The sequence below is a fragment of the Sinocyclocheilus rhinocerous genome, unplaced genomic scaffold (genome assembly GCF_001515625.1).
Source record: "Sinocyclocheilus rhinocerous isolate Xijiao unplaced genomic scaffold, SAMN03320098_v1.1 scaffold568, whole genome shotgun sequence".
Lineage (NCBI taxonomy): Eukaryota > Metazoa > Chordata > Actinopteri > Cypriniformes > Cyprinidae > Sinocyclocheilus > Sinocyclocheilus rhinocerous.
Genome location: NW_015652173.1, coordinates 2,088,390 through 2,115,399, shown reverse-complemented (window position 1 = coordinate 2,115,399; position 27,010 = coordinate 2,088,390). Strand labels below are relative to the sequence as shown.

Sequence of the window (27,010 nt, the reverse complement as noted above, 5' to 3'; positions counted from 1 at the left end):
GTTTTAAAATTTCAATGTAGTTTTGTTATTTACATTTGCATTATATTTCATTTTTGTCATTTAGCAGACGCTTTTATCCAAAGCGACTTACAAATGAGGACAACAAAAGCAATCAAAACCAACAAAAGAGCAGTAATATGCAAGTGCTATATTAGTATATTATTATTATAGAGTTATATTTCAATTTCACAAAGAAATGTGCAGCATTTTGTCCAAGCAATAATAAAAGGACACATTTAATTTATAATTTGTCTTAAATCTCATTTTGTAAAAAAATAATAATAATAATCGTGAATCGAATCGAATCATGAAATCAAAATCTCGAATCGTGAGTTGAGTGAATCGTTACATCCCTAGTAACACATACAGCTGTTCCCTCACCACAGCGCAACAGTGAAAAGGGACCCCTTTCCGTATTGCGGTATTTTAAAAATTCATATCATAACAAAAATAAACACTGGTATTTGGTATGAACCGGTATACCGCCCAGCACTATTCCATACTATACACAGTGCGGTATGGTCTGCTGGGAAGACTAGAGGAAGCTGTGCGTGTTGTGATCGCTGGTCCACCACAGTATCAGCGGAAGAAACATCTTCAAGTAGATTCGTCAAAATGATGTTGAATTTCCAGTGTTGCCAATTCGGTACCGGACATAATAAAAGCATGTAGTGTGACAAGGATGGTGTTTGGTGGAAATCTCAGCTTAAGTAGCTTTTGTTCTATAATGATAAGAATAATTAATCACAAAGTGTTTAGAGATGGTCTCCATGGAGGATGACAAACCTTGTGTTGCTTTTGTCTATTATTCATCGTGTGTTTTAGGTTGTCACTGAATTGCATAATCTTTTTTTTTTTTTTTTTTTCACGGAATTGCATAATTTTTTTTTTTTTTTTTTTGTGAGCTGGTAACCTAGTATGATAATTACAGTGTCGTTTTTTTATATTACAAATACACAACTATTCAAAGGTTTTTAACCAGTAATTTGTTTTTTTTAATTTTGAAAGAACTTTCTTATGTTCTCCAATGCTGTGGTTATTTGGTACATAGTAAAAACAGTAATATTGTGAAATATTAGTTAGTAAAATATTTTAAATATTCAATGTCACATGATCCTTCAGAAGTCATTCTATTATGCTGATTTTGTGATCAAGAAACATTTCTTACTGTTATCATTGTTGTAAATGGTTGTTTTTTGGGGAAACTGATTTTGTTTCAGGATTCTTTGGTGAATAGAAAGCTTGAAAGAATAGCATTTATTCAAATAGAAATATTTTGACTTGTACAGTCACATGGATCAGTTTAATGCATCTTGCTGAATGAAATGGAAAAAAAAATTGACCACAAACTTTTGAACGATGGTGTATTTGTTCTAATATGTAATTAACTATATGCATTATTCTTGTATTATTCTGGAAAGTGTGTTTATATATATATATATAATTTTTTGCAGTATTTTTTTATTCATTAGCACAAGATCTCACAAACATTTTACAGTTTAACTCAGTTTAGTGTTAAAATCCAATTTCACAAAAAATGTAATGGAAATGAATAAAAGCTTTTTTCTACTTGCACTCAGCTGTAAAATAATAATAATAATAATAATTGATTGGAAACTGCTCCTTGTGTGTGCAATCTCTAAAATAATTATTTTTCAAATCCTAGACCTCATTTTCCTTACTTTGTCATTCACAACTGGAAAAGTCATGGAAATTCATTGCTTGAAATGTGTGGGAACCCTGAGTAATATAAATGCTTACTAGCTATGCTTGCTAAGGCAATCATCTCTTTACCATTGTGCATCCTTGGATTTAGGGGACTATTCAAATCCCTAACCTAAAGTAATAAAGTTCAATGCATCCCACAGCTCTTAAATTTCTCATTTAGATTCTCCAGTAATTCTGTATTCAGCTAAACATCTGAGTCCTGACTCCTGATCGATTTACACCAGCATTTTAGAGTAGTTTATTAAAGATCTCATTTTCATGCAGTCGGAGCAGTTTTCTCTCTCTCAAGCACGGCGATGCATCAGTCAAGTGGTTTGTACGAACCCTTTGGCAGGTTAATAGTGCTGTTTATGCAAGGGGTGAGGGCACCAGCACACCAGCCCTTCAAAGTGCACTTGTATAACCAAGAAGTCACAGAATCCGCCTAGAGTACACTTCTAGTGAACAGCTGAGTTGCACAGCGTCCGTTTTTGTGATGATTACCTGAGCGATGTGTGAAAGGGTTTTGAAATTATTAGTAATGGTTTTCCTTTTCAGGCCTTTTTTGGTAATATAACACTAAATTACTATATCACTTGCTGTCAAAAGCAGCAGTTTGTCAATGATGTTAACTCCCAAGAATCTGCTTTCTCTTTTATGTAACAATTTTTGTATGTACTGCTTTTTATATGGTTAGAAATAAGGGGTAAAGATACTACACCTTGATGTTGTTCTAGTTAGTTTTAATATTTGTATCATTCTTTAACATGTATCTGATCTCTCGTCTCTTTCAGGAGTGGAATGTCACACGTCTCACATTTGAATATGACTCTGAGCCTTATGGCAAAGAAAGAGATGCAGCCATCATTAAAATGGCGCAGGAATACGGTGTGGAAACCGTGGTACGAAACACTCACACGCTCTACAGTCCAGACAGGTGGGTGATGAACTGAACTCGCACACATTGCTCATGGAAAATTGACACTCACAGATGCAATAATTTTTGTTAAGGTTTTGTAAAGAAATTCATTTATAGGGGCAGTTTATTTGTCTATAAAACTGTCTGTATTAAGTTCACTCAAGCATGTCAATATTTGACAGGTAGTGTATTAACAATATTTTTTATGAGCTTGTTTTACTAGTGATGACCATTCAGAAGTATTTTAAGAGGTTTTTTATAATTGTTCGCTACCGTTTAAAATTTGGGGTCAGTACTATTTCAAATATTTTTGAAAGAAGTCTCTTATGCTCTCCAATGCTGCATTTGTTTGATCAAAAGTACAGTAAAATGTTAATATTGTAATATATTATTACAAATTAAAATAACTGTTTTCTTTAATGTATTTTAAAATATATTCCTGTGATGGCAAATCTGAATTTTCAGCATCATTACTCCAGTCTTCAGTCTCACATGATCCTTCCGAAATCATTTTGATATGCTGATTTGATACTCAAGAAACAACATTTATTATTATTATCGATGTTGAAAATAGTTGTGCTGATTAATATTCTTGTGGAAACCGTAATATGTTTTGTTCAGGATTATTAGATGAATAGAAAGTATGATAAATTATAGTTCACTATCATTTTTGATCATTTGCTTGAATAAATATTAATTTCTTTAAAAAAAATATCTGGCTGACCTCAAGATTTTGAACAGTAGTTTACATGAATCAGGAATCAGCAGAGACATGGTGAGATTACATTGATATCAATGTCACAAAACATATACAGACATTTTACAGTGATTTATTTGGTGTATCGTTTTTCAAAAATGAAACATGTTTATTGTTATCGCCCTCTTTAATCTGTTTTGAAATGTGGTGCATAATTGCATTCTTAAAGCATTCTGAGTTCAGACAAATCAAAACAAATTGTGAAATTATTATTTCCCTCACACACCTGATAAGCTTAAGAGTACGGTATTGTAAAATATTGCAATATTTAGAAATACCAATTTATTATTTTACCGCATCACCCCTACATCACATTTTCAGAAATGTGCCCCTCACAAGTGTAGCTAAATAAGTGCTCTCATCGAACAGCATTGAGAGACACTTTATCATATGACACTCCAAACTCACTCAGGTCTCAATTGCCATCATAGAGAATCAGTTTTTTATTCTGAGATAAATGTGGGAATGGGTTTGACACGGCGCCTACGTTTCTCATTTTCTCCAACATTTGCATGCCATTTTAGACCGTTAATGACCAGGCGTTATATAAGCATTATTGGAGAAACTAATCTAAAACTCATTGCCACTTCCTGATAGGGCAGTTGTTATTTGATATTATATAATTTCAGAAATTCATCTTTTGTTCATTAGTCATGCACCTTTCACCCATCAGGCTAGGTCGGCAACACGTTATGTGTGCTGTTGGCTCTTTTTTTCTGCATTGATATTATTACTGAAATATGCATGAATCTTTGGCGGCGTTATGTAAATCTTCCCACATAGTGAGGTAGATATGTGGGGGCGTGTTCGAACGAGCCGTTTTAGGTAGGTGTGGCTAACTCTTAACTTTTATAAAGAATATCTCTTTGGATTTGAGACTTTAGTCTTTGCAACTTTACAGATCTTCTTTATGCACCAAGAGCTTGTAACACTCTAAAGAGAAAGGAAAAAATGAAATCGCATCATATGACCCCTTTAACTTTTTTACTATCAGTGGAAAATATCTCAATCATAGTTATGTGTTAATTGGTTTGATTGACATCCATACTTGTGAGGTTATAAGTAAAGTATAAGTAATTTATTAGTATAAAAACCTTTTTTTTTTTTTTTTATCAAATTCATAGCTTTCATGGAGTTACATAGTAGTATTATTTCCAGCTATTATTTAGCTAGAAATGTATAGTTGGTAACTTGTGTGCGTGTACATGTAAATATATTATAGTATTATTTATTCTTACGTTTTTCTTTTTACTGTTTTATTTTACATTATTCTTATTTTAATAGTACATACATTGCATTTACAGTTGATGTAATTATAATTTGAATGTACATTATAATTTTCAGCAATTATTTTATAGAATTGAAGTAATTATAATTATATATTTTATAAAACTTGTAATATCGGAAAATTTTCAAGCTGTAAATGTAATACAAATTGTTAATAATAATTATTTTTTTATTTTTTTTCCCAGCGTTTACAAGTTGTATTTATTTATAGTAAATATATTTATGGATGTATGTGGTTTTTTTTGACAAATTGTTTAGGAAAACTTTAAACACTTATGAAATATAAAAACTGATACAATTTACTAACATAAAGTTCAAATAAAATAAAAAAATTTATTAGGGACAGTGAATAATGAAAATGTTGTCAGTAGGACAGGTACAAATCTGAACTACTGGGCCAGAGAGAAAAACCTCCTTGTTAGTGCAGTCATAGGGCAACAGTCCCTAATCCAGGGGTGCCCAAACTCGGTCCTGGAGGGCCGGTGTCCTGCAGAGTTTAGCTCCAACTTGCCTCAACACACCTGCTACAAAGTTTCTAGTATGTCTAGTAAGAGCTTGATTAGCTGGTTCAGGTGTGTTTAATTGGGGTTGGAGCTAAACTCTGCAGGACACCGGCCCTCCAGGACCGAGCTTGGGCACCCCTGCCCTAATCTGACTAGATAGGGCAACATTCCCTAATCTGACTAGATTCCTCCGTAAACGTTGCCAGCAATTTTATCATAATGTGACATAACAATGAACTATGCAGTACCATGACCCTGGCTTGCACTTTTGTTTATGTGCAACTCGCCTTCTCTCTCTCATGTCTTTCCTGAGAGTATTACCAAACAAGAGTGAATGACTCTCCCCTTCTCAGATCATTGTGCAGATACCACTACTCCTGACGTGTAATTTAAAACAAGTGGCCTTTTGCGTAGGTTACATAAATGGGATGGATGTTGGTTATACGCCCAGACTCGGTCTCATTCAGAGGGGAAGAGAATGAGCTTGCAAGCATAAGCGTGTGTGAATGCATGTGCGGGTGTGCATATGACGTCTGTCGCTCTCCTGGACGATATGAGACTGGCTGCTGCCATCTGATGGTGGAAAGCGGCTCTGGCGGTCACACTGTGAAACATGTGCTGTGGGTGGGAGGGTGAAATAGCTCTGCATGCAAGTCACCACTGCAAACATGTGCGAGCCGAGCGCCAGGCTTTTCCTAACGAGCACGCGGGTGCCCCCTGATTCCGCACCTTGCCAAGAAAACCGGCCAATGGCAGGGGCTCTACCCCTGACGGATATAGGCAGGAGTTGTATAAGATCAGGACTATAAATAAGGGACAGGCTGTTAATGTGTTAAGGCTGTTGTTTCTCTCTTAGAGGAGCCACTGAGACTATTAGCTCCTCTCTTTGAGTCTCTCAGAGGCAGACAGGCATATGTGCTTGCATTTGGAGAATGTGTGGAAATGTTACCTTTCCCTAACTACTTTCCTTACTTTCCTAGCTGATCGAATATGACTTTACTTTAATGACCTTGTTTCCTTGAGAATAAAATTGGGCTTTTTGCCGTGCAACCTCAGGTTATTTGAAACAGATCGGTGTAATAGAATGTTCTAGAAGTGGTGTGTCCTATAATCAAACAAGGTTGTATTGATGTCAATCAGGGCAACAAGTTGTTGTTTTTTTCAGTAGTTCAGATTTGTACTGATCCCACCACATAGTGTTTTATATTTTACTTTTAATAATTAAATTAAATAATAACATTACCGTTTAAAAGTTTGTGTTTTTAGGTAGGAATGTTTTTCAAAAAGTCTTTTATGCTCAACAAGGCTGCATTTATCTGATTTAAAAAAAAACAGTAAAACTAAAAAAAATATTTTTACAAATTGAAATAACTGTTTTCTTTTTTAACATATTTAAAAATGTAATTTGTTCCTGTGATGGCAAAGCTGAATTTTTGGTCTTCAGTGTCACATGATCCTTCAGAAATCATTCCAGTATGCTGATTTGGTGCTTAAGAAACATTTATTATTATTACCAATAAAGAAAACCGTTGTGCTGCTTAATATTTTAGTGGAAACCATGATATTTTGTTCATTTTTATTTTCCTGACCGTCAAACGAAGTTCATTAGTCGATCGTTAACCAGTAAGATTAGAATGTCTTTTTCATTGTTGTTTTGTACAGGGCTTTAGCTTTATATGCGCGAATAGCAGTGTAAACAAGACCGTGAGGATTCAATCATCGCATCATGCACCTGCAGCGAATGTAGCCTAATTGTTTGCAATTACAAGGTTAATGGGTGTTTTTGGAGTAAGATCAATTTCTCTTTCACGAGATTACTTCCTCTTTTTAGCCGGGTTTCCTTTCTCCGTGTCGTAAACTCTAGGGGCGAGACTTCTAAACCAGGGTGTTTTTAGGGGCGTGATATTCAAATGTCGATTGTTTTCTGCCGCCACATTTATCAACGTGCGAACATTCGTACGATGAGATTGGCGGCATATGAATGTTTAATGAATCACACGTGAACTCTGTCGTAAGCTGATTTGTGCGCACAGATCTGCGCTTGTTTCTACGTTAGATTGATAAATGAGGCCCACTGTGATTTTCAGGATTCTTTGATGAAAAGAACAGCATTTGTAATATTAAATAAGTCCTTGCTCAATAAATATATTCCTATAAAAAAAATTTTTTTAAAAACTTATTGGCCCCATATATTCTAACAGTTAGTGTAATGTGCAATGTATGTTCATGCCCTTGAAGAAAATGCATGTATTTTTTACTAAATGTTGTTGTTGTTGTTGTTGTTTAATCCACATACATAAAACATATTGGGTCTCTGACAGCCCTATCAGTTCGCTTAAACTTTTACCGGAAATGAACTCAGTGATGCCTTTGAAAATTGTTTATTATCTACACTAAAACACTCTAAAACAATCAGTGAGCAAGATCAAATCAAACTGGTTTAAAACAAAGACATTTCTCCTTCTGAGTTCTATTAATATTCAACCTTGGATATATAGACCTAAAATAGCTGCTTTTAGGCAGTGAAATCTGAGACATGTTTTTGCTTTTCCCTCAGGATCATAGAAATGAACAACCACAGCCCCCCTCTCACTTTCAAGAGATTTCAAGCCATTGTGAACAGACTCGAACTTCCTAGGAAACCAAACATTTGGATTCTTGTGGTATGAGACAGGCTCGTGAGCCCAATGCCGTTTCAGTTTTGCTTGATATTTGTATGCTGTTTACAATGAATGCAACTATAGCCTAATTTTTGTTTTATTTTATAGTTTAAAATATAATTTTATAACTACTTATTTTTCATTCTTGTTCTGTTCTGAATACCATTAAATTTAAAATATTTGTTGTAGAGTGAGGGGAACTAAATAGGCTGTTTATATTTACCAGTATTTTAATATACATATAAATAACATATATTAATGTAGCCTAATTGTTTGCATTTACAAGTTTAACGGGTGTTTTTGGAGTAAGATCAATTTCTCTTTCACGAGATTACTTCCTCTTTTTAGCCGGGTTTCCTTTCTCCGTGTCGTAAACTCTAGGGGCGAGACTTCTAAACCAGGGTGTTTTTAGGGGCGTGATATTCAAATGTCGATTGTTTTCTGCCGCCACATTTATCAACGTGCGAACATTCGTACGATGAGATTGGCGGCATATGAATGTTTAATGAATCACACGTGAACTCTGTCGTAAGCTGATTTGTGCGCACAGATCTGCGCTTGTTTCTACGTTAGATTGATAAATGAGGCCCACTGTGATTTTCAGGATTCTTTGATGAAAAGAACAGCATTTGTAATATTAAATAAGTCCTTGCTCAATAAATATATTCCTATAAAAAAAATTTTTTTAAAAACTTATTGGCCCCATATATTCTAACAGTTAGTGTAATGTGCAATGTATGTTCATGCCCTTGAAGAAAATGCATGTATTTTTTACTAAATGTTGTTGTTGTTGTTGTTGTTTAATCCACATACATAAAACATATTGGGTCTCTGACAGCCCTATCAGTTCGCTTAAACTTTTACCGGAAATGAACTCAGTGATGCCTTTGAAAATTGTTTATTATCTACACTAAAACACTCTAAAACAATCAGTGAGCAAGATCAAATCAAACTGGTTTAAAACAAAGACATTTCTCCTTCTGAGTTCTATTAATATTCAACCTTGGATATATAGACCTAAAATAGCTGCTTTTAGGCAGTGAAATCTGAGACATGTTTTTGCTTTTCCCTCAGGATCATAGAAATGAACAACCACAGCCCCCCTCTCACTTTCAAGAGATTTCAAGCCATTGTGAACAGACTCGAACTTCCTAGGAAACCATTGCCGACTATCACTCAAGAACAGATGGCCAGGTGTCAGACGCAGATCTCTGAAAATCATGATGAACGTTATGGCGTACCCTCTCTCAAGGAGCTGGGTTTTAAGACTCAGGGTGACCGCTCACATGTATGGAAGGGTGGTGAGACAGAAGCCCTGGAAAGATTAAATAAACACTTAGACAGAAAGGTGAGACATGGTGATACTTAATGAAGTTAGACATTTTAGAATGCATTTTAATAATGACTATTGACTTCTTAATTATGTTGACTTCTTAATTATTTACTAGAAATGCAGTTGTATTTTTACGTTTATAGAAAATAATAATGAATGATGGTTATATATACCTGTCAAAAATAGTTATTTTTTTTATTTTTATTATTTTGCCGAGAAAACCGGCCAATGGCAGGGGCGGATATCAACAGGAGTTGTATAAGATCAGGACTATAAATAAGGGACAGACTGTTAATGTGTTAAGGCTGTTGTTTCTCTCTTAGAGGAGCAGCTGAGACTATTAGCTCCTCTCTTTGAGTCTCTCCGAGCCAGATAGGCATATGTGCTTCCATTTGAAGAATGTGGGGAAATGTGTTCCTATTGGACACACTGCCATGCAAACTTTCTGCTTGATCCAATATGACTTTACTTTAGTGACCTTGTTAACTTAAGAATAAAATTGGGCTTTTTGCAGTGCCACTTTAATAGAATGTTCTAGAAGTGGTGTGTCCAATAATCAAGCAAGTTTGTATTATATCACTCAGGGCAGCAAGTTGTTGTTGTTATTTTTCAGTAGTTCAGATTTTTCCCACCACATTTTATATTTTATTTTGAATAATTTAATGTTTTTTTTTGTTTTGTTTTTACTTTTAAATGGTAGCTTTTTTTGTATGTTTTTTTTATAGGAATGCTTTTCAAGTCTTTTATGCTCACAAAGTCTGCATTTATTTAAAAAAAAAAAAACTGCTATGTTGTGAGATATTATTACAATTTCAAGTTTTCTGTTTGAATTTATTTTGAAATGTTATTCGTTCCTGTGATGGCAAAGCTGAATTTCCAGTCTTCAGTGTCACATGATCCTTCAGAAATAATTCCAGTATGCTGATTTGGTGCTCAAGAAAGATATTATTATTACCAGTAAAGAAAACCTTTGTGCTGCTTAATATTTTAATGGAAACCGTGATCCACTGTAATTTTCAGGACTTTTATAATGATAATGTTTAAAAGAACAGCATTTATAATATATTTATAATAATGTCCTTGCTCAAAAGTATTCCTTTCCACACAAAAAAATAAAAATAACTTGCTGTCCCCAAATTTACAGTAAATTACAGTACAGTAATATAACAGTAGTGTAATTTGCAACGGATGTTTTATCCACAAATGTAAAACCTACTGGGCCTGTGACAGCCTGTGTGATCAGCTGGATCAAACTCTTACCGAAAATGAACTCGGTGATGCCTTTGAAAATTATTTATCTACTCTAAAACAACAAGACAAAACCAAAATGGTTCAAAACAAAGACATTCCCCCTTCTAAGGGCTGTTAAAATTCAATATAGCTGCTTTTAGGCAGTGAAATCTGAGACATGTTTTTTGCTTTTCCCTCAGGATCATAGAAATGAACAACCACAGCCCCCCTCTCACTTTCAAGAGATTTCAAGCCATTGTGAACAGACTCGAACTTCCTAGGAAACCATTGCCGACTATCACTCAAGAACAGATGGCCAGGTGTCAGACGCAGATCTCTGAAAATCATGATGAACGTTATGGCGTACCCTCTCTCAAGGAGCTGGGTTTTAAGACTCAGGGTGACCGCTCACATGTATGGAAGGGTGGTGAGACAGAAGCCCTGGAAAGATTAAATAAACACTTAGACAGAAAGGTGAGACATGGTGATACTTAATGAAGTTAGACATTTTAGAATGCATTTTAATAATGACTATTGACTTCTTAATTATTTACTAGAAATGCAGTTGTATTTTTACATTTATAGAAAATAATAATGAATGATGGTTATATATACCTGTCAAAAATAGTTATTTTTTTTATTTTTATTATTTTTTATATTTTATTTAATCATGTTATTTTGATGCAGGCCTGGGTAGCAAATTTCGAGAGGCCTAGAATAACCGCTCAATCACTGTTCGCAAGCCCAACTGGACTTAGTCCTTACCTACGATTCGGCTGTCTGTCATGTTGCGTGTTTTACTACAGTCTACGGGAACTTTTTATGAAGGTAAGTCATTGTTATTTTATGGCATTGTTTGTAATTTAGAGAAGTGGAAGTTTAATAGTTTAATATTCAATGGTAGCCAGTATAGAAATCATGAAAGTGGATGTTCAAATCAAATATTTACACTTGCCAGTAGATGGATTTATGTTGAATAATAGAGGGTCCCAGAATCGAGCCTTGGGGGACACCACAAAAAAAGTGATAAATATACACTACTAGCCAAAGTTCTGGACACACTTGAATGAATGTATTTTTCTTAATGTATCTTAAAAGTCCTTTTGATCTAAAGGTTGATGTTGAAATGCTTGAAAGTAGTTGAGGAGATCAAGTATATAAATATGAATTTATTTACAAAACTAATTAAAATGAATAAGTTGGTCCAGATAATGATGCAAAAGAATACATGGGAACTTCAGTACTCATAAAAAAAGTATGACCGGTGGGATAGTTCATAAGTTAGTTTTGTAGAAGAGAATGAAAATGTGGCAGTAGTATGAGAATTAATTACCGGAATATGCATGTATTGTTATAAAAGACATAGAACTGCCACAGCATAGTAAAAATAATATTTTGTGATGGTTTTCATGACCTCTTGCACTTGTCCAGCTGCGGAGACGCTCCAGTCCACCCCTCTCGCTCTTTGGCCAGCTGCTGTGGCGAGAGTTTTTCTACACGGCAGGCACCAACAACCCCAACTTTGACCGTATGGAGGGAAACCCCATCTGCGTGCAGATCCCCTGGGATCACAATCCTGAGGCGCTGGCTAAATGGGCAGAAGGTCAGACAGGGTTCCCTTGGATCGATGCCATCATGACCCAGCTAAGACAGGAAGGCTGGATCCACCACCTGGCCAGACATGCCGTAGCCTGTTTCCTCACTCGTGGAGACCTGTGGATCAGTTGGGAAAGCGGAATGAAAGTAATTAAGATGGCATAACTTCACCTTCTTTCCTTTTTTATTCCTTTTTCCTCTCTTAATCTCTCTCTCTTTCTCTCAGGTGTTTGAGGAGTTGTTGTTGGATGCGGACTGGAGCGTGAACGCGGGCAGCTGGATGTGGCTGTCCTGCAGTGCGTTTTTCCAGCAGTTCTTCCACTGTTACTGTCCCGTGGGCTTCGGCCGCAGGACGGATCCCAGCGGAGACTACATCAGGTACATCAAACCAGGCCTGAACCACACCTAAGCATGTCTTAAATTACTGGCTGGTGTTATATATTTTGAGTTTCTTAGATTTGTGTTGCATAAAGGCTTATGTAAACCGCCACAGGTTCAGGCCTTTCCACTGTGCATATTCAAAAGAGCTGCTGTGACATTGTGGAGACTTCTAAATTAGGAATATCAGAAGAATACCTTGGAAAATAACAAGCTGCATCAAGTTGTGCTGCACACAAGATGCCATAACAAATATTAAGAAATTATGAAATGCCTTTAATACTGATATAGTAATTTGTAATAAAAATGCATGTAATTATATATATAAAAAAAAGATATTTATTTTGAAATCATTTGCATCTGTTATATAACTCTAATATTCTCACATACAGGAGGTACATCCCGAAGTTAAAAGACTATCCTAACCGCTACATCTACGAGCCATGGAACGCTCCAGAATCAGTGCAGAAAGCGGCCAACTGCATTGTGGGTGTGGACTATCCTAAACCTATGATCAACCATGCCGAGAGCAGCCGGCTCAACATCGAACGAATGAAACAAGTTTACCAGCAGTTGTCGCACTACAGAGGCCTTAGTGAGTAACACAGTGTACCTATCCATCATGACGTAAGGTTTATTACAGCCCTCTTATGGAGGAAATAGGAAATTACAACATTTTGTCACCAACTAAAAGACCATTCTGATGATATTGAGTGCTTGTATAAGAGGTTATTTAAGCAGTTGCAGTAATTTACAGTACAGTAATTTACTGTCATTTCTCACTAAATTTCTTTGACCCAGTAGCTCTATGTACTGTAATGATGCAGTTTTTTTTGACCCCGATGGAGATCGTAGATAGTTTGTAGTTAGACTGCATAGAGAAGTGATCATACTTGCTTACACAAAATGGAAAATATTACATATGCAGAGGCTGTAGTAGCTAAAAATTGATTGCAGATGATGCAATAAATTAAAAAGCTTTTCAAAGCTGCCATTTTGAAAGATATCTGGGCCCGTATTTATCAAGCTTCTCAAACTAGTGCCATTTTAGTCTTATGTTCTGAGAATTCATGAAATTTTCAAACTTTCAAACAAAGTACTTTCAAGCTTAAGTATAAAAGCAAGTTATCAAATTTCTTAAAGCTAAGAATCACTCTTACTCTCCCAGTTATTACAGCTCGAGAGGTCTCTCAAGTGGTTAGGAGTTGCCAGTAGGGGCTTGTGATGGTGCCGAGGAGACAGAGACGTGCGCAAATCTTTCAGGAGAAGAAGAATGTTTTGAAATGTTTGACGATGAGCAGTTAATCAAACGGTTACATTTCCTCATTAAGAACATCATTACTGATTTCAGTCTAGCACAAGTATTATGCTGTTTAAAAAACACTCCCGTTATAATCAGTGAAGCTATCTACACTGTATAATGAATAAATCTCTTACCACTTACACTGCACATGTCTGCGGTGCGTTACCGCTCCAACACGGCCATCGGAGCTGATCACGGCCACTCTGGTCAATGCTTGTGTTTATACCAGCCGCGCACGTTTCTGAAGCGGCTCTCCACACTACATCACTGAAGATAGGCGCCTAGTCTATTTTTGACGGATAATAATGATAATCGTCTTGCTATCATCAGCAACAGGCGATATCTTTGACTGTCATCTATCGGCACAACCCTAAAGGCAGGTCAGGTAACCGCACACTGGTTTAAATTTGTAATTAAGACATGGTGGAAAACGTGTTTATCTTTCATTTCCAATGTGTATATCATTGTCAAATGTGTGTTGAATGTAAACTCCTCTTAGGAATTTCACCATTCAATGTGAATTTATCTGAGAATATTCTTAAATAAGGAAATCTATTCAGAGAATGGTCCATGCCTATGTCGTCATCCAAAATCCCGTTTGTGGCACAGCAAAGTGTCGTGAATCATCTCTAAGACTGTCACTTAAGATTTAGTCCTACACTTTGCTTAAATGAGATGCTTGATAACTAACTTTTAAGCTCCGCTTTGAGCCAAGAATTTTTTTACACTTAAGTCAGTTCTTAGCAGTGTTCTTTTGAGTAATTCTTAGTAATTCTTCAATTTTTAGAAGTGTTAAATAACATTGCAAAAAAACAAGGCTGAGAACATTGCTTGTTAAGACTAAAAGAGGTCTTGCTACACAAGTCCTCGTGATTTCAATGTGTCCTAAAAAATATCAATATTTGTAGCATTTTACTAACAGATAAAATAATGTCATTAAATTTACAACCCAGTCCATCAAAGAGATAATGATTATTTGTAATGTGACATCTGTATATTTATTCAGTTGTATGCAGATGACAACTTGATTGACTTGAAAAATTGCAACAAAGCCTCTCTCTCTTTTCTCGGCAGGTTTGCTCGCCTCAGTCCCTACAATCCAGGAAGAGGCGGAGCCTCCCATGTCAGATGACTCTCAGGCCAGCAGCAGCACTGCCGGTGAGACACGTCAATCATCCATCATACTAACAGGATTCACTGTGCAGCTTTCAGTTTTCTTAGCTATGCTTTGTTTTTATCTGTGATGCAAAATGTAACTAGACTCCCTGATCTCACAAAAAAAAGTTTTACAATGCTAAAGAAAATAAATGCATAAAGCAGACTTCACCATTAATGTTAATAACTAATCATCCCTTCACCCCTAAAACCAAACAAATATTTATTCTAGTCAGGACAGTACTTTTGCTGAAGCACCATCATGTTTTCTGCAGGTCAAGAGTCCACTCCCACCCCATCACCACACCAGCCCACCCCTGCACCATCAACCCCACCCAACTCGGAGCCCTCCACCCCAAACTCAAGCCCGACAGCAGCTGCCCCCGGGGCCCACACCCAGAGGAAAATGAGCCGACCCTCTGGGCTCCCAAGCAAACAATTCAAAAGTCAAGCACACCAATCAAGCCAAAGGAGTCGAGCAGAAGACTGATGACAAGCAGTGACCACAGGTACCACTTTGCAACTTTACAGATCTTCTTTATGCACCAAGAGCTTGTAACACTCCAAAAGAGAAAGGAAAAATTTAAATCGCATCATATGACCCCTTTAAATTTATGCATATATGCATTGACTTAGATGCAAACTCCTGTGGGTACTTGTGATCTTACAAGGGTAAATAAAGAACTGGTTGTTTCAGTATGTTTTGTATACTATTTTCTTTACTCTTTACTTCAAAAACTGTCTAAAAAGAGTAATATTTTATGTATTTGAGGTCTGAGATGTGGGAACGGTGGAGAGAGAGGGCAAACATTTTGCATTTTAGGTCAGCATTGCCATCTAATCAGCCAATATTGTCTTAAATAGCATGGGATTTTGACCAAATATTTTTATTTTTGTAATATGGAACAAGATTTATTTTTTTTGGTGAAAAATAACGTTTTTGCACATATAAGGTAATAAAAAAACAACAACTTTAAAGTATCTACAAAACAGCATGTAAAGCAAATATCTTTAAAGGAAATCCAGTGTGGAGCATGCCCCTGATCTGCGCAATGTTCTCACCTTTTTTCCCCCTTACTTGTTTGCATCTCTGAGTGAAAGTCCAGTTTTCAGGCTTTAAAGCAACCTTTTTAGGTCAAGTCAGTCATTTTAATTTTAATAGCTAGCAGCTCCCGTTTAATGAACATGTATCTAGTTATTACTGCTATGTTTTATGATGAGGTGTGTGGGAGCTGTTTCATAATCCAGCTTTATTTCTTAGTCAATTTATTTTGCTGAATCCCACAATTGAATTAAGCATATTCAGCAAGGATCAAAATGAACAGTGATGATGATGAATTATATTTCTACCCTCTTCAGGTTGAGACTGCGTTTGCGGTCCCATATCCAAGGAAGTCTGAGGAGTCCACCTCGCTGAACCATCCCATAGACAGAAACGGCAGGAGAAAAGTGTGCGAATGGCGCCACCTTTTGCAGAAAAACAGAAACAGCATTAATAAAAAATAACAAAAGAATTAACGCTGCGGTTCCGTCAATGCCTGTGACAAATCCAGGGCTTGTTTGTCAAACATCAATGATAAAAAAGCTGCTTTTTTTCCAGTTTTGACCTGCTAAACTAAACATGATTGTATGAAGATACAAATCTGTATCAGATGTGTAGTTCTCCTGGCATTGCGATCTGACAGATCTAATGGATATATTGCCGTCTCCAGTGAAAGTTAAGGTTAACAAGCGATATGCCGATACAAGTATTCTTGGAATCTAGCCAAATTTTATGCAACTCTGGTTTATGGATTGATAATGGAAATGATGAGGGAACATTTGAAGATATGGCCTACAGTGTCCTGACCACATGAATTTCAGAATATGAAGTCTGTTGTAGTTGAACTCTATAATTGCTTGCAAGCTACAGGCATTTAGTTCACACAAGCAATGAAGAATTTTACTACTTCGGTTTCTGGTTCAGTAATTTATCCCCATTAATATACGCTTTATGTAACTCTGAATGCAAACATTTCATTGCCACTTGCTGCACTAAAGTTTTCAGAATTTAACAGTATCCAATCCTCAGTTTATAATTCAATAAGCTTGATTTATTTACCAAGTGATTCATTTTAACATTTTCTAACAGTCGACAAGGATTAATTGTACATTCCACTAATGTGTGCATTCATGATAATTTAACAGTTTAAGATGTTCTCTCTGGCAATGTGGAACAGCTTTATTTATTTTTTTGTTTTTTTGTATTGTATAAAGGAGTTTATTTTCATTAAAAGGCTGACGGGTTTAAGATGTTCTGTTTGTAGGCAGTAATTTATTTGAGCCTTTTCACTGCATGCTTCTGTCAGCGGCAAACAATGTTTCTGCGATATATTGCATCTACGATGTTTCAATGTAGATTACAATTTCTCAAATAAATTTCTTGAACCTATTTGTTTTTCTTTCAAATGAAAACTTCTTTATTCATTCAACACCCTTTGTTTTACAGACATGAATTCTTGCAGCTTGTAGAAGGTGTGTTTTCACTTTTCGAAGTGATCAGACAATTTTTGCCTTCAGACTTCAACCACCACTAGAGGGCGACATATTGACCTAAGGTTTGTATTTTTTAATAAATATATGAAAATGCTGAAGGGCTGCTCATTTGCATTAAGTGAATAAAATTGATTCTATTTATGGTCATAGTCATAAAGCTGTTAATTAATTGATAAATCTTTCCAAATGTTCAGATGTCTCTCTTTATGACTAACCAGTGCATGTATTTTTATTGGTTTAATACGATTTAGTATTGTGTATTTTATTTCTGCATTTTTTTTTTTTTTTTGCATTTTCTTTATTTTTATTTCTAATAAATGTATATTTTTAGAATTGTATTTTATTTTTGTCTTTTTGATTTTTTTTTTCTTTCATGTTCTTTTTTTTGTTCTGTTTTGGGTGCATGTATACATAAACGTGTTTAGTTTTTGAGTTTTTTATTTTTATTTAAATCTAGTGTTTTTTATTTATAAATCTTCAGTGTATTGTTTTATGAGTATTATTGTTTATTTATTATTATGTGTTTTATTTTAGAATTTTTGCCTTTATTTTTTATTTCTATTAAATTCATAATATATTTTGTATTTATTTGTTTATTTATTTTTTGCCCTGTCCTTTTGATGTCCTGTTTTGTTTTTATTTCTTTTGGTCTGTTTTTGTTGTTGTTGTCTTGTGCGCATTTGTTGTCCTTTTTCTGTTTGTTTTTCTCTCTCTCTCTCTTCTCTCTGTGTTGTGTTTTGGACTTTTTATTTCTTTGTTCTGCTTTGGTGTGTGTTTTGAGTTTTTTGTTGGTTTTATTTTTTTCTCTCTCTTTTTTATGTTCTATGTTCTATCATATATTCTTTTTGGTTGTCCTGTTTTTTTTCTCTCTCTCTTTGTTTTGTTCTCTTATGTTGTTTTTTATACGATAAAGTCACAAATGCTTTTTTTTTCTTTCTAAATGAATGAATGATTTTCTCATTTGTATTAAAACAGTGTGCCGTCAGTGCACATCTGAGCGAACTGCTCAGCATCCAGCAGTGTGCTGGTGTTTATCTCAGACTGGCAGTGTAGTAGTGCAATAGAGCTGCTGTATGCAGAGCTGATGTGAATGGCGTCCTGTGGGAGCTGCGCTAATGAGGGAAGAGCTCTCAGCTCCTGCCCAGGTCAGCTAATGTCTGCTCTTATAGAGCATAATGACCATGGAGAGACTCTTATCTCTGCCTCTTTGCCCGTTTCTCTCTCGTCATCCTCCATCTTCTGCAGAGTCCCGCAATGAAACGAATTTCCTCCAAGTCAATAACACGTTATCTGCAATCGCCCCACCGCACAATGTAAAATAAGAAGACGCATGTATGATCCGTCAATAACATGTTTGTTTTTCCATTAATGAAACGCAAGGAGATCTGAATCTAATTAACAGGGTTTAGGAGGAGTTCCTAATTAACTTTAATGATACAATATAAATCACAGACAGCCTTCCAGATATTTTCATCTGTTATCAATGCCATCGATTCCCAGCAGGCATCTCTTTGCCGAACCGGCCTGCACTTGTGTGGAGGTGGCAACTTGAGCCGCATTGATCTGGACCATCAATCACGGGTGGCAGACTCTTTTAGTGGAGACTACGCCTCTCTCTCTCTCTCTCTCTCTCTGCCTCTCTCTCGCTCTCCCTCATCCACTGATGACTTTAATGGCTCCATTGAAGGACACACGCAGAGCAAGGAGTGTCAGGGGTGTACAGAAGGATGTTTTCCAGGGGAAGTGAGGACATCCACTACAGCTTCCCGTGGCTGATGTAACCCCCCTGAGGACCCTCGTGGAGGACATTTCTGTGTGGAGTACCGGACTGGTGGTGGAGAATAAAAGTGGCATAATTGTCGACTCCATCGATTTCCCCCCCCCAAGAAGGGTCCAGTGGCACCCCGCCCTGCCCCGCAGATGGTGCTCAGCCTGGCCATGGACTCCAGAGAGGATGGGGACAGCTGGATGGAGGAACAGTGGGAGAAATGGTACAGTAGTGATGCAGCCGTGTCCCCTACACGGCCTTTTTATGCTGCACTTAATTGACCTTGGATCAGCTCGTGTTCTCTGAAATAGGCCAATAGGTAGTTAGGTGTGCATGAAGGAAATAGATGTAGGGTTATGGATAAAACTGAAGGTTTTGTAATTTAATTAGTATATAGTGTTTATTGATCTCAAATTAGGCTTGCTTTGAGTCTTTTGCATGGTACAAAATCATAATCAAAAGATAAAGGAACGACTGTGGTGTGCAAAAAGACGTTTATAGTTATGCTAGGTTCATTCGCTTAACTGAATTCATTGTTATCATGTTAAATTGTCTTGTTCATCTTATCTATCTAGAAATGTGGGCGGCTGCACAATTGCAGGTATATACACAGGAAGCACTGTGAATTTAGTATGTCTGAGTGCTTTTAAAGCTTAAATTGTCAGTAAACGGCTAGCTTGCAGATAGAGGGTAAGAATGCTTAAAAACAACTTTATTTCTAAACATTAGGTATAATAAATAATATTGTCATTAAGCAAGTTCATATAATGTGTTAAAAAAGCATTTACATTTAGGGGGAAAAAAACAGAAGAATTGTTTGTTTTTGCTTATGCTTTCTTACAACAGATTTCCATATGCGTAACATACATAATTCTGAATATAACCTTTGATAAGTCTGTAATATTATTTTATGTAAATTTGTTTATATATAAATATAAATTGATATAAAGGTTTATTAAATAGACTTAAATTATAAACTTAAAGTTAGCAGAATGCCAACTGATACCTGCAGGATTACATTAAATGACTAAAAGAAACTACTTTAAAATTTTGTTTACATTTATAGATCAGTGAGTAATACGCCTAGAAGTTTACAGCATTGCAGTAGTCGACGTGAAGTTATCAGATGAGCAGGAGAGCCTTGCCCTCTCTCTGTGTATGATTGTCTAGCGATGGCCTCGTGGAGAGATGACGTAGTGTGTGTCACTGTCTGCGTGGGTGTGCTGGCGCTTTGCAGGTTAACCCATGATATCAGTCTGAATGAATACGAGGATGACGACCTGTCAGAAGTGACAGAAATCACGGATGAGAACGGAATCACTCTCAGCCAGCTCGACCTCAATCCTAAAGTAAGTCTGTACCCTCAAATAAACTTACTGTAGAGATTTTAGTCTGTTTTCATAGCTGGAATTTTGAGGTAAACAAATACATTTTCATACACTCTCAGAAAAAGATACAAAAGTTGCCACTGGGGTGGTACTTACCTTTTCAAAAGGTACACTTTTGTACCCCTAAAGGGTGCATATTTGTTACTTAAAAGTTCGTATTAGCACATATTAGTACGTTTTGAAAAGATACTGCCCCAGTGATAGATTTTGTACCTATTTTCTAAGAGAGAATCATTTATTTAGGTTTTTTTAATTTAAATATATTTACTTGTATATTTAAGCAATATATTTATGTGATTTTCAATACTTATTTATTTATTGGCATATATTTAGCTGAATATATATTGTGGGGTGAGGGTTTACTCTGATTTTTGGGAGGTGTGCCAAAGCACCACCTGTACATGCCTATACGGGTTAATTAACATCTGATCTGAGCCTGTAGCTAATCTCCAGTGGGCTAAAATCCAGCTATGAACTTACAGCTCACTACATTAGACTAGTTCAGGAGTCAAATGTTACACTTAACATTAATGTATTTACAACTTTGAAAAATCATTTTATGTAGAAAACAAAAGATAATGTTAGGCTCTCAGTGTGCATAAAAAGAGCAGCTTGGACATTCTGTAAAACATCTCCTTTTGCTTTCTATGATCAAAACAAAGTCAAACAGGTTTAAAATTACATGATGGTGAGTAAATGTAAATGATGACCAAAAAGTTAACTTTTGCATGATCTATCCCTTCCATTTTTGACCTCTCTTGTGTCCTCCATTAATTAAAATGTATTTAAAGAGTATGATTACCATTAGTAATCACAGTTATCTTAATTCAAAAACAGTAGCCATCAACAGGCGGTCCCCACCACAAAGTAAAACGTGTGTGTGGTTTATATATCTCTCTACCCTAAAACCAAACAGTCACTTATCTTTCCATGAGACACAGTCTGGAGCTGAGTGAGGAATCATCTGATGGTGCTGAGCTTGGCAAGCTGTTTAGCCCACAGCAAAAATAGATTTCTAGGTCAAAGGCACATCATCAGTTTCCATGTATTGCAGTCCAAATATGTGTAGAGACAGAGTATATCAGTATTCATATGACTATGAGTGAGTGAGGTCACAATAGAGGCTGTTGTGTTCAGCGCCAATTAGCATTAGACATGAACACTGAGGGGAGATTTCAAAGTCAATCCTATCTGTTTATCTTGGATATCATCGTCTAACCATTTAAACTTAAACAAAATCCCTCATAATTTCACAGCCTTTTTTATGTGATTATCCGCATCCTAACATACATTTTCATGTTAGGAAAAACTGTTTACAGACAATAAGGCAGTTTAGCGTAAATTAATGTTATAAATTCTGTGTTAATGCCAATCGCATTTGACTGTTTATCATGGTCATGGATATCATCACATCACCACTTAAACTTCAAAATCCCTCATTTATGATTTCACAACCTCTTCTGTGCAATAGTTAGTATCATAGCATAAACGTTTATGCTTAGAAAAGCTGCATTTGAAGGCAATAAAGCAGTTTAGTGTAATTGGACAATGTGATTGATCAAAAATCCCTAGTTTATGATTTTGATACATTTTTATGTGACTTACTGTCATAACATAAGTGTTTATGCTAAGAGAAGCTGTGTTTAGTGACAAGAAGGCAATTTAGTGTAACTGGCTTTGAGTGAATTTATAACGTTCAATCACATCTGCCAATTTGTCATGGATATCATCATCTGACCACTTAAACAAAAATCCATAATTTATGATTTGACTACCCTTTATATGTAATAATTAGCACCACATAACATAATGCTAAGAAAAGCTGTGTTAATAGATAATAAGGCAGTTAGCATAGCATAGCATAATTGGCTTTGACACAGAGAGAATTTATAATATTCAGTCACATCTGATGGTTTAACATGATCATTGTCTGACGACTAAAAAATCTCTAATTTATGATTTCAAAGCTTTTTTGTGATAATTAGCATCGTAAGTGTTTATGCTAAGAAAACCTGAGTTTCAAGACAAGGCAATTTAGCATAATGGTTTTGACACAGGGAATTCAAAACATGTTCAGTCACATCATGATTTTCATCGTCTGACTAAAACAAAAATACCTCTTTTAAGATTTCACTACCCTTATTATGCAATGATTAGCATTATAAGAAAATGTGTCGAAAGACAATGAGGTTCAGCGTAATTGGTTTTGACAGAATTTATAACATGTTCAATAACATCTGACTGTTAGCATGGATATCATTATCTATCTAATATCTAAAATCCTTCATTTTTGATTTCCCAGCCTTTTAATGTGATAACTGACATGGTGTTTATGGTAAGAAGAGCTGCGTTTAAATACAACAAGGCAGTTTAGCGTAATTAAACATGTTATAATCTCTCTCCTCGTCATTTCTGGGTGTGTTTATTTTGCTTATGTCGCGTGACACGCCTCATTGTTCTCTGGGATTGAATTAGTTTTCCTTACAGCAGCCAGGAAGGGAGCCACAGGCTGACGTCATCACCGCGCTCTGATTGGCCGGCTGCGTCTGACTGCAGCTCCTTTGCTCTCGCCTCTAAAGCTCTGCTGCCTGCTCTTCCCAGGATCACATGACTCAGCCGACCAATGGCACGCCGAGGAGCGGCCGGAGAAGGGGGGTGGTGGAGCTGCAGACGGAGATGCTCCACTTGGACCTGATTGATGCAGAAGAGGAGGAAGAGGAGAACGAGAGGCGGCCAGTTGATGCCGTCGATGACAACCACAAGGAAGAGCAGGGCGCAGGGCCGCCTGTCACTCAGCCTCAGCTAACGGATTTCATCCCTGCCGTCGCCATGGATACATACCGGCCCAAGAGACCCACCACCCTGAATCTTTTCCCCCAAGTGCCAAGGACTCAGGTGAGACGGACAGTTTTGGCAGCTACGGTCTTTAAGAGGCTTGCAATTACGTCCGAGGCAGATGGACGGGGATTAGAAATCGTTTTACAGTAAAAGTGATGATTTCCATACTGCACAAATAGGATCTTGAGCCGTTCCACTGGGGGATGGCGTGTTTTTTTCAGTGTGTATGCAAATCGGTGGCATGTAGCGTTCGGGTTTCTTTGATACTCCCGGCCGGTGATGCTGATGACGTTTCCTGTTTGTGAGCTCCCGCTCTGCCCACCTGCTGTGAATCACTGCTGTCCGCCCTCCGTGCGTAGTGCAATCCGACAAGAAAGAGCGAGAGTGGATCGTTACTGTTGACCTGTGAGGGTCAAACAGCAGGGGGCGGCACTTTATTGTGTCGATTTGAACAAAATATAATGAGGTGGGATGTCATATGTGGCGCTGTTTTTGAACGGGTTGTGATTGACATTTTTGGGATAGCTACTGTAGATAACTTGTTGATCTATATATCATGTTAGAAGAGACTGGGGCATGTTGTCAAAGTTTTTACTCCTTGGAGTATTTCTAAGCTTCATTAGTTAACATTTCCAACATTACTGTCCTGGAAAAAGACATTGTGTGACAACATTCCCCAATGGAAAAGCAACATACTCTGACCTGACATTTATAAGAGTAGTTTTATGATGTTCAGAAATATGATGATACTGGAATTTTAGTTGTGACAACTAAGCCCTGATCTCCATTATGCATTTCTGAAGCACTAAAATGAGGTGTTATATGACAAACTGTTTTGAGCTCTTTAATTAACTACAGTTTGCCCTTAATATTAAATGTCCCAATTTATTCTATTTTGCAAAACACACTTTTAAATGTCAATAATGATAATTACAGACATTATAAATGTGTTAAAATGTATTATTATTACTGCACATAATCTAACCTAGTGTTGTTATTTTTAAATCAAAGTAAAACTATTAAAAATCGTTTGTGGTAATTGAAATGAAGCTAAAATCAAATAAATATTACATAAAAAATTTAAATGCTGCCTTAACTAACTGAAATACGTTTAAGTACCAATATTAATAAACTAAAACTGAATATATAAAACACTTATATTACTTTAGTCTTTAAGAGTCCTCTCTCTCTGAATTTTGAAGTGCATCATGGGTAATGAGGCTAAGGAAACTACATGATTTAAGTAATGGCCCAGCACTGATCTCCTGAAAAGACTTCCAACCCAGACTGTACTGAACTTAAAATGACCTTTTCAATTTTCTCTGTTACTGCAATAGGATTTGGTTATGCTGCTTGCTGTAATTTCCTATATTGCCCCGAGTTTTATCAAAAATAAATGTATAATTATAAATATATAATGGTTATATGTGTATTTGCAACTCAGTGCAGTTTAAATGCATAAATAAATACTGTCTCTGAATCATTTACTCACCCTCATGTCAATCCAAACAAAGGGAGATATTTTGTTGAATGTTCCAACTGCACTATAATGTATATTAAAAGTGTCAAAAAAGTACTTTATTCCAGATCTTCTGAAGGCAAACAAAAACACAAATCTCATTCTTGATTTAATACAGGTCAATACAGTTTTGGAATGATATGAGGATGAGTAAATGATGAAAGAATGTTTATCACTTTAACCTGTGCTGAGCTAAAAATGCACATTTAACACAATGCAGTTGTTCTGCAGTAATTGGATAACAATATTTACCATTTTATAGCATTAGTGCTGGCCAGTCCAGTGTCCCGAATTCCCAAATCACTGGATATATTAAAACCGATGGTCTTTATAATTAAGACTTGCAAAACCCAGTTTGTATTATATCTAATTATTTTGACAACTGGTTATTATGAAGTTGACAGTTGCTTGTGTGAAAAAAAAACAGCTTTTGCTTGAATATTTGAGCACATTGAATCATATCCAAGTCGGCAGACCGTTTTACAACCAGAGAAGATGGTGGATGACTGTAAATATGCTTCCCTGTCTTTAATCTTATAATCTTGGCTTGTTGAATCTCTCCACGTCTGCAGCATTGGCACAGCCGCTGGGCTCAAAGGGCATTTGAGGAATTAGCAAAGAGCTTTTCTACAGAAACTGAACAGAGTTATTGGGTAATACAAGTAAAACTGTGAGAAGTCTGCTCTAAAAATATCTACATTGTGACGGAAATATTTCAGCTAGCAAGCTAGAGGCCATGGTGTTGGCTGAAACCCTCAGAATCAATGTGAAGCACTATTGACAACCAATTTCTATTACTTCTGTAATCTGACACATTTTTAAGTGAAATGGGATATTCAACCATTAAAAATGTAAAGACTTGATTTTACGAGGAAATTAAATTTTTTTAATTTCATGGCATACCTGAATGGAATTGGATGGCATCCAGAAAGGAAGGTCGTTTTAGATGCGGAGCAAGTTATTTTCATTTTGTTGAAAGACTGTAAATAGCGTAATTAAAGGGATAGTTCACCCAAACATGAAAATTCTGTCATTAATTACTCACCCTCATGTCGTTCTAAACCCGTAAGACCTCCGTTCATCTTCGGAACACAAATTAAGATATTTTTGATGAATTCTGTGAGCTCTCTGACTCTGACCCAATGTAATTTGACGCGGATACGTTGTTTTCGTTCAAATCAAAGCGTAAACAACGTAAAAAACGTATCCGTGTGACGCAGCTGAAACAGAATAGCATACGCTGTTTACATTCAGTGGATACTCTCCAAAATGGCACCAGGGTGACGCGGAGGAGACGAATTGTTGAATAAAGTCATTATTTTTGTTTTCTTTGCATACAAAAAGTATTCTCGTAGCTTCGTAATATTACGGTTGAACCCCTGATGTCACATGGATTATTTTACCGATCTCCTTGCTACGTTTCTGGACCTTGATCGTGGTAATTATATTGCTGTCTATGGGAGGGCCAGAGAGCTCTCAGAATTCACCAAAAATATCTTAATTTGTGTTCCGAAGATGAACAGAGGTCTTACGGGTTTAGAACGACATGAGGGTGAGTAATTAATGACAGAATTTTCATTTTTGGGTGAACTATCCCTTTAAAACATGCTGCCATTTTGTTTGGTTTAAAGACCTGATTAAATGAATTAACGTTCATTTTTTTTCTTTTGTTGACATTTTCTATTGAAGCTGTATGTTTGGGCAGAAGTAGTCCCTTTAAAAAATAGACAATTACCTTTTTTATGTTATTAAGTTTATGTTATTAGCTTTATAGACATTCCTACACTAGAAAGCATCTGATTGCACAAAACAATGTAGTGCAGGATGAGTCATCAATATTTTACAACCATGAATATGTATTTTAAATCTGCTAAAGGAACTTTTAGGAGTACATTAGAATACAGATAACGCTATATATGATATTAGCATATAGATAAATGTGTATATTACATTTACATTTAGTCATTTAGCAGATGCTTTTATCCAAAGCGACTTACAAATGAGGACAATGGAAGCAATAAAATTCAACAAAAGAGCAATGATATACAAGTGCTATAACAAGTCTCAGTTAGCTAAACGCAGTACACGTAGCAAGGGTTTTTTAAATAATATAATAAATAAAAAAGAAAACAGA

The 27,010-nt window shown here is 36.1% G+C and overlaps 2 protein-coding genes across 2 annotated transcripts in view; both read left to right on the top strand.

Annotated features, from left to right (window-relative positions):
* The window catches only part of LOC107714018 (cryptochrome-2-like), a 24,985-nt gene extending 7,685 nt beyond the window's left edge, over nucleotides 1-17,300 (top strand). The window contains exons 4-13 of the mRNA XM_016519706.1: nucleotides 2,502-2,644; nucleotides 7,731-7,816; nucleotides 10,683-10,870; nucleotides 11,084-11,224; nucleotides 11,828-12,139; nucleotides 12,219-12,370; nucleotides 12,763-12,965; nucleotides 14,748-14,831; nucleotides 15,104-15,337; nucleotides 16,188-17,300. Coding sequence (XP_016375192.1) covers nucleotides 2,502-2,644; nucleotides 7,731-7,816; nucleotides 10,683-10,870; nucleotides 11,084-11,224; nucleotides 11,828-12,139; nucleotides 12,219-12,370; nucleotides 12,763-12,965; nucleotides 14,748-14,831; nucleotides 15,104-15,318 — 1,524 coding nt within the window. The 3' untranslated portion in view covers nucleotides 15,319-15,337; nucleotides 16,188-17,300. The remainder of the gene's footprint in view (nucleotides 1-2,501; nucleotides 2,645-7,730; nucleotides 7,817-10,682; nucleotides 10,871-11,083; nucleotides 11,225-11,827; nucleotides 12,140-12,218; nucleotides 12,371-12,762; nucleotides 12,966-14,747; nucleotides 14,832-15,103; nucleotides 15,338-16,187) is intronic.
* A 1,011-nt stretch (nucleotides 17,301-18,311) lies between these two features.
* Nucleotides 18,312-27,010, top strand: part of mapk8ip1a (mitogen-activated protein kinase 8 interacting protein 1a) — a 16,987-nt gene continuing 8,288 nt past the window's right edge. The window contains exons 1-3 of the mRNA XM_016519786.1: nucleotides 18,312-19,354; nucleotides 20,369-20,480; nucleotides 23,121-23,414. Coding sequence (XP_016375272.1) covers nucleotides 19,284-19,354; nucleotides 20,369-20,480; nucleotides 23,121-23,414 — 477 coding nt within the window. The 5' untranslated portion in view covers nucleotides 18,312-19,283. The remainder of the gene's footprint in view (nucleotides 19,355-20,368; nucleotides 20,481-23,120; nucleotides 23,415-27,010) is intronic.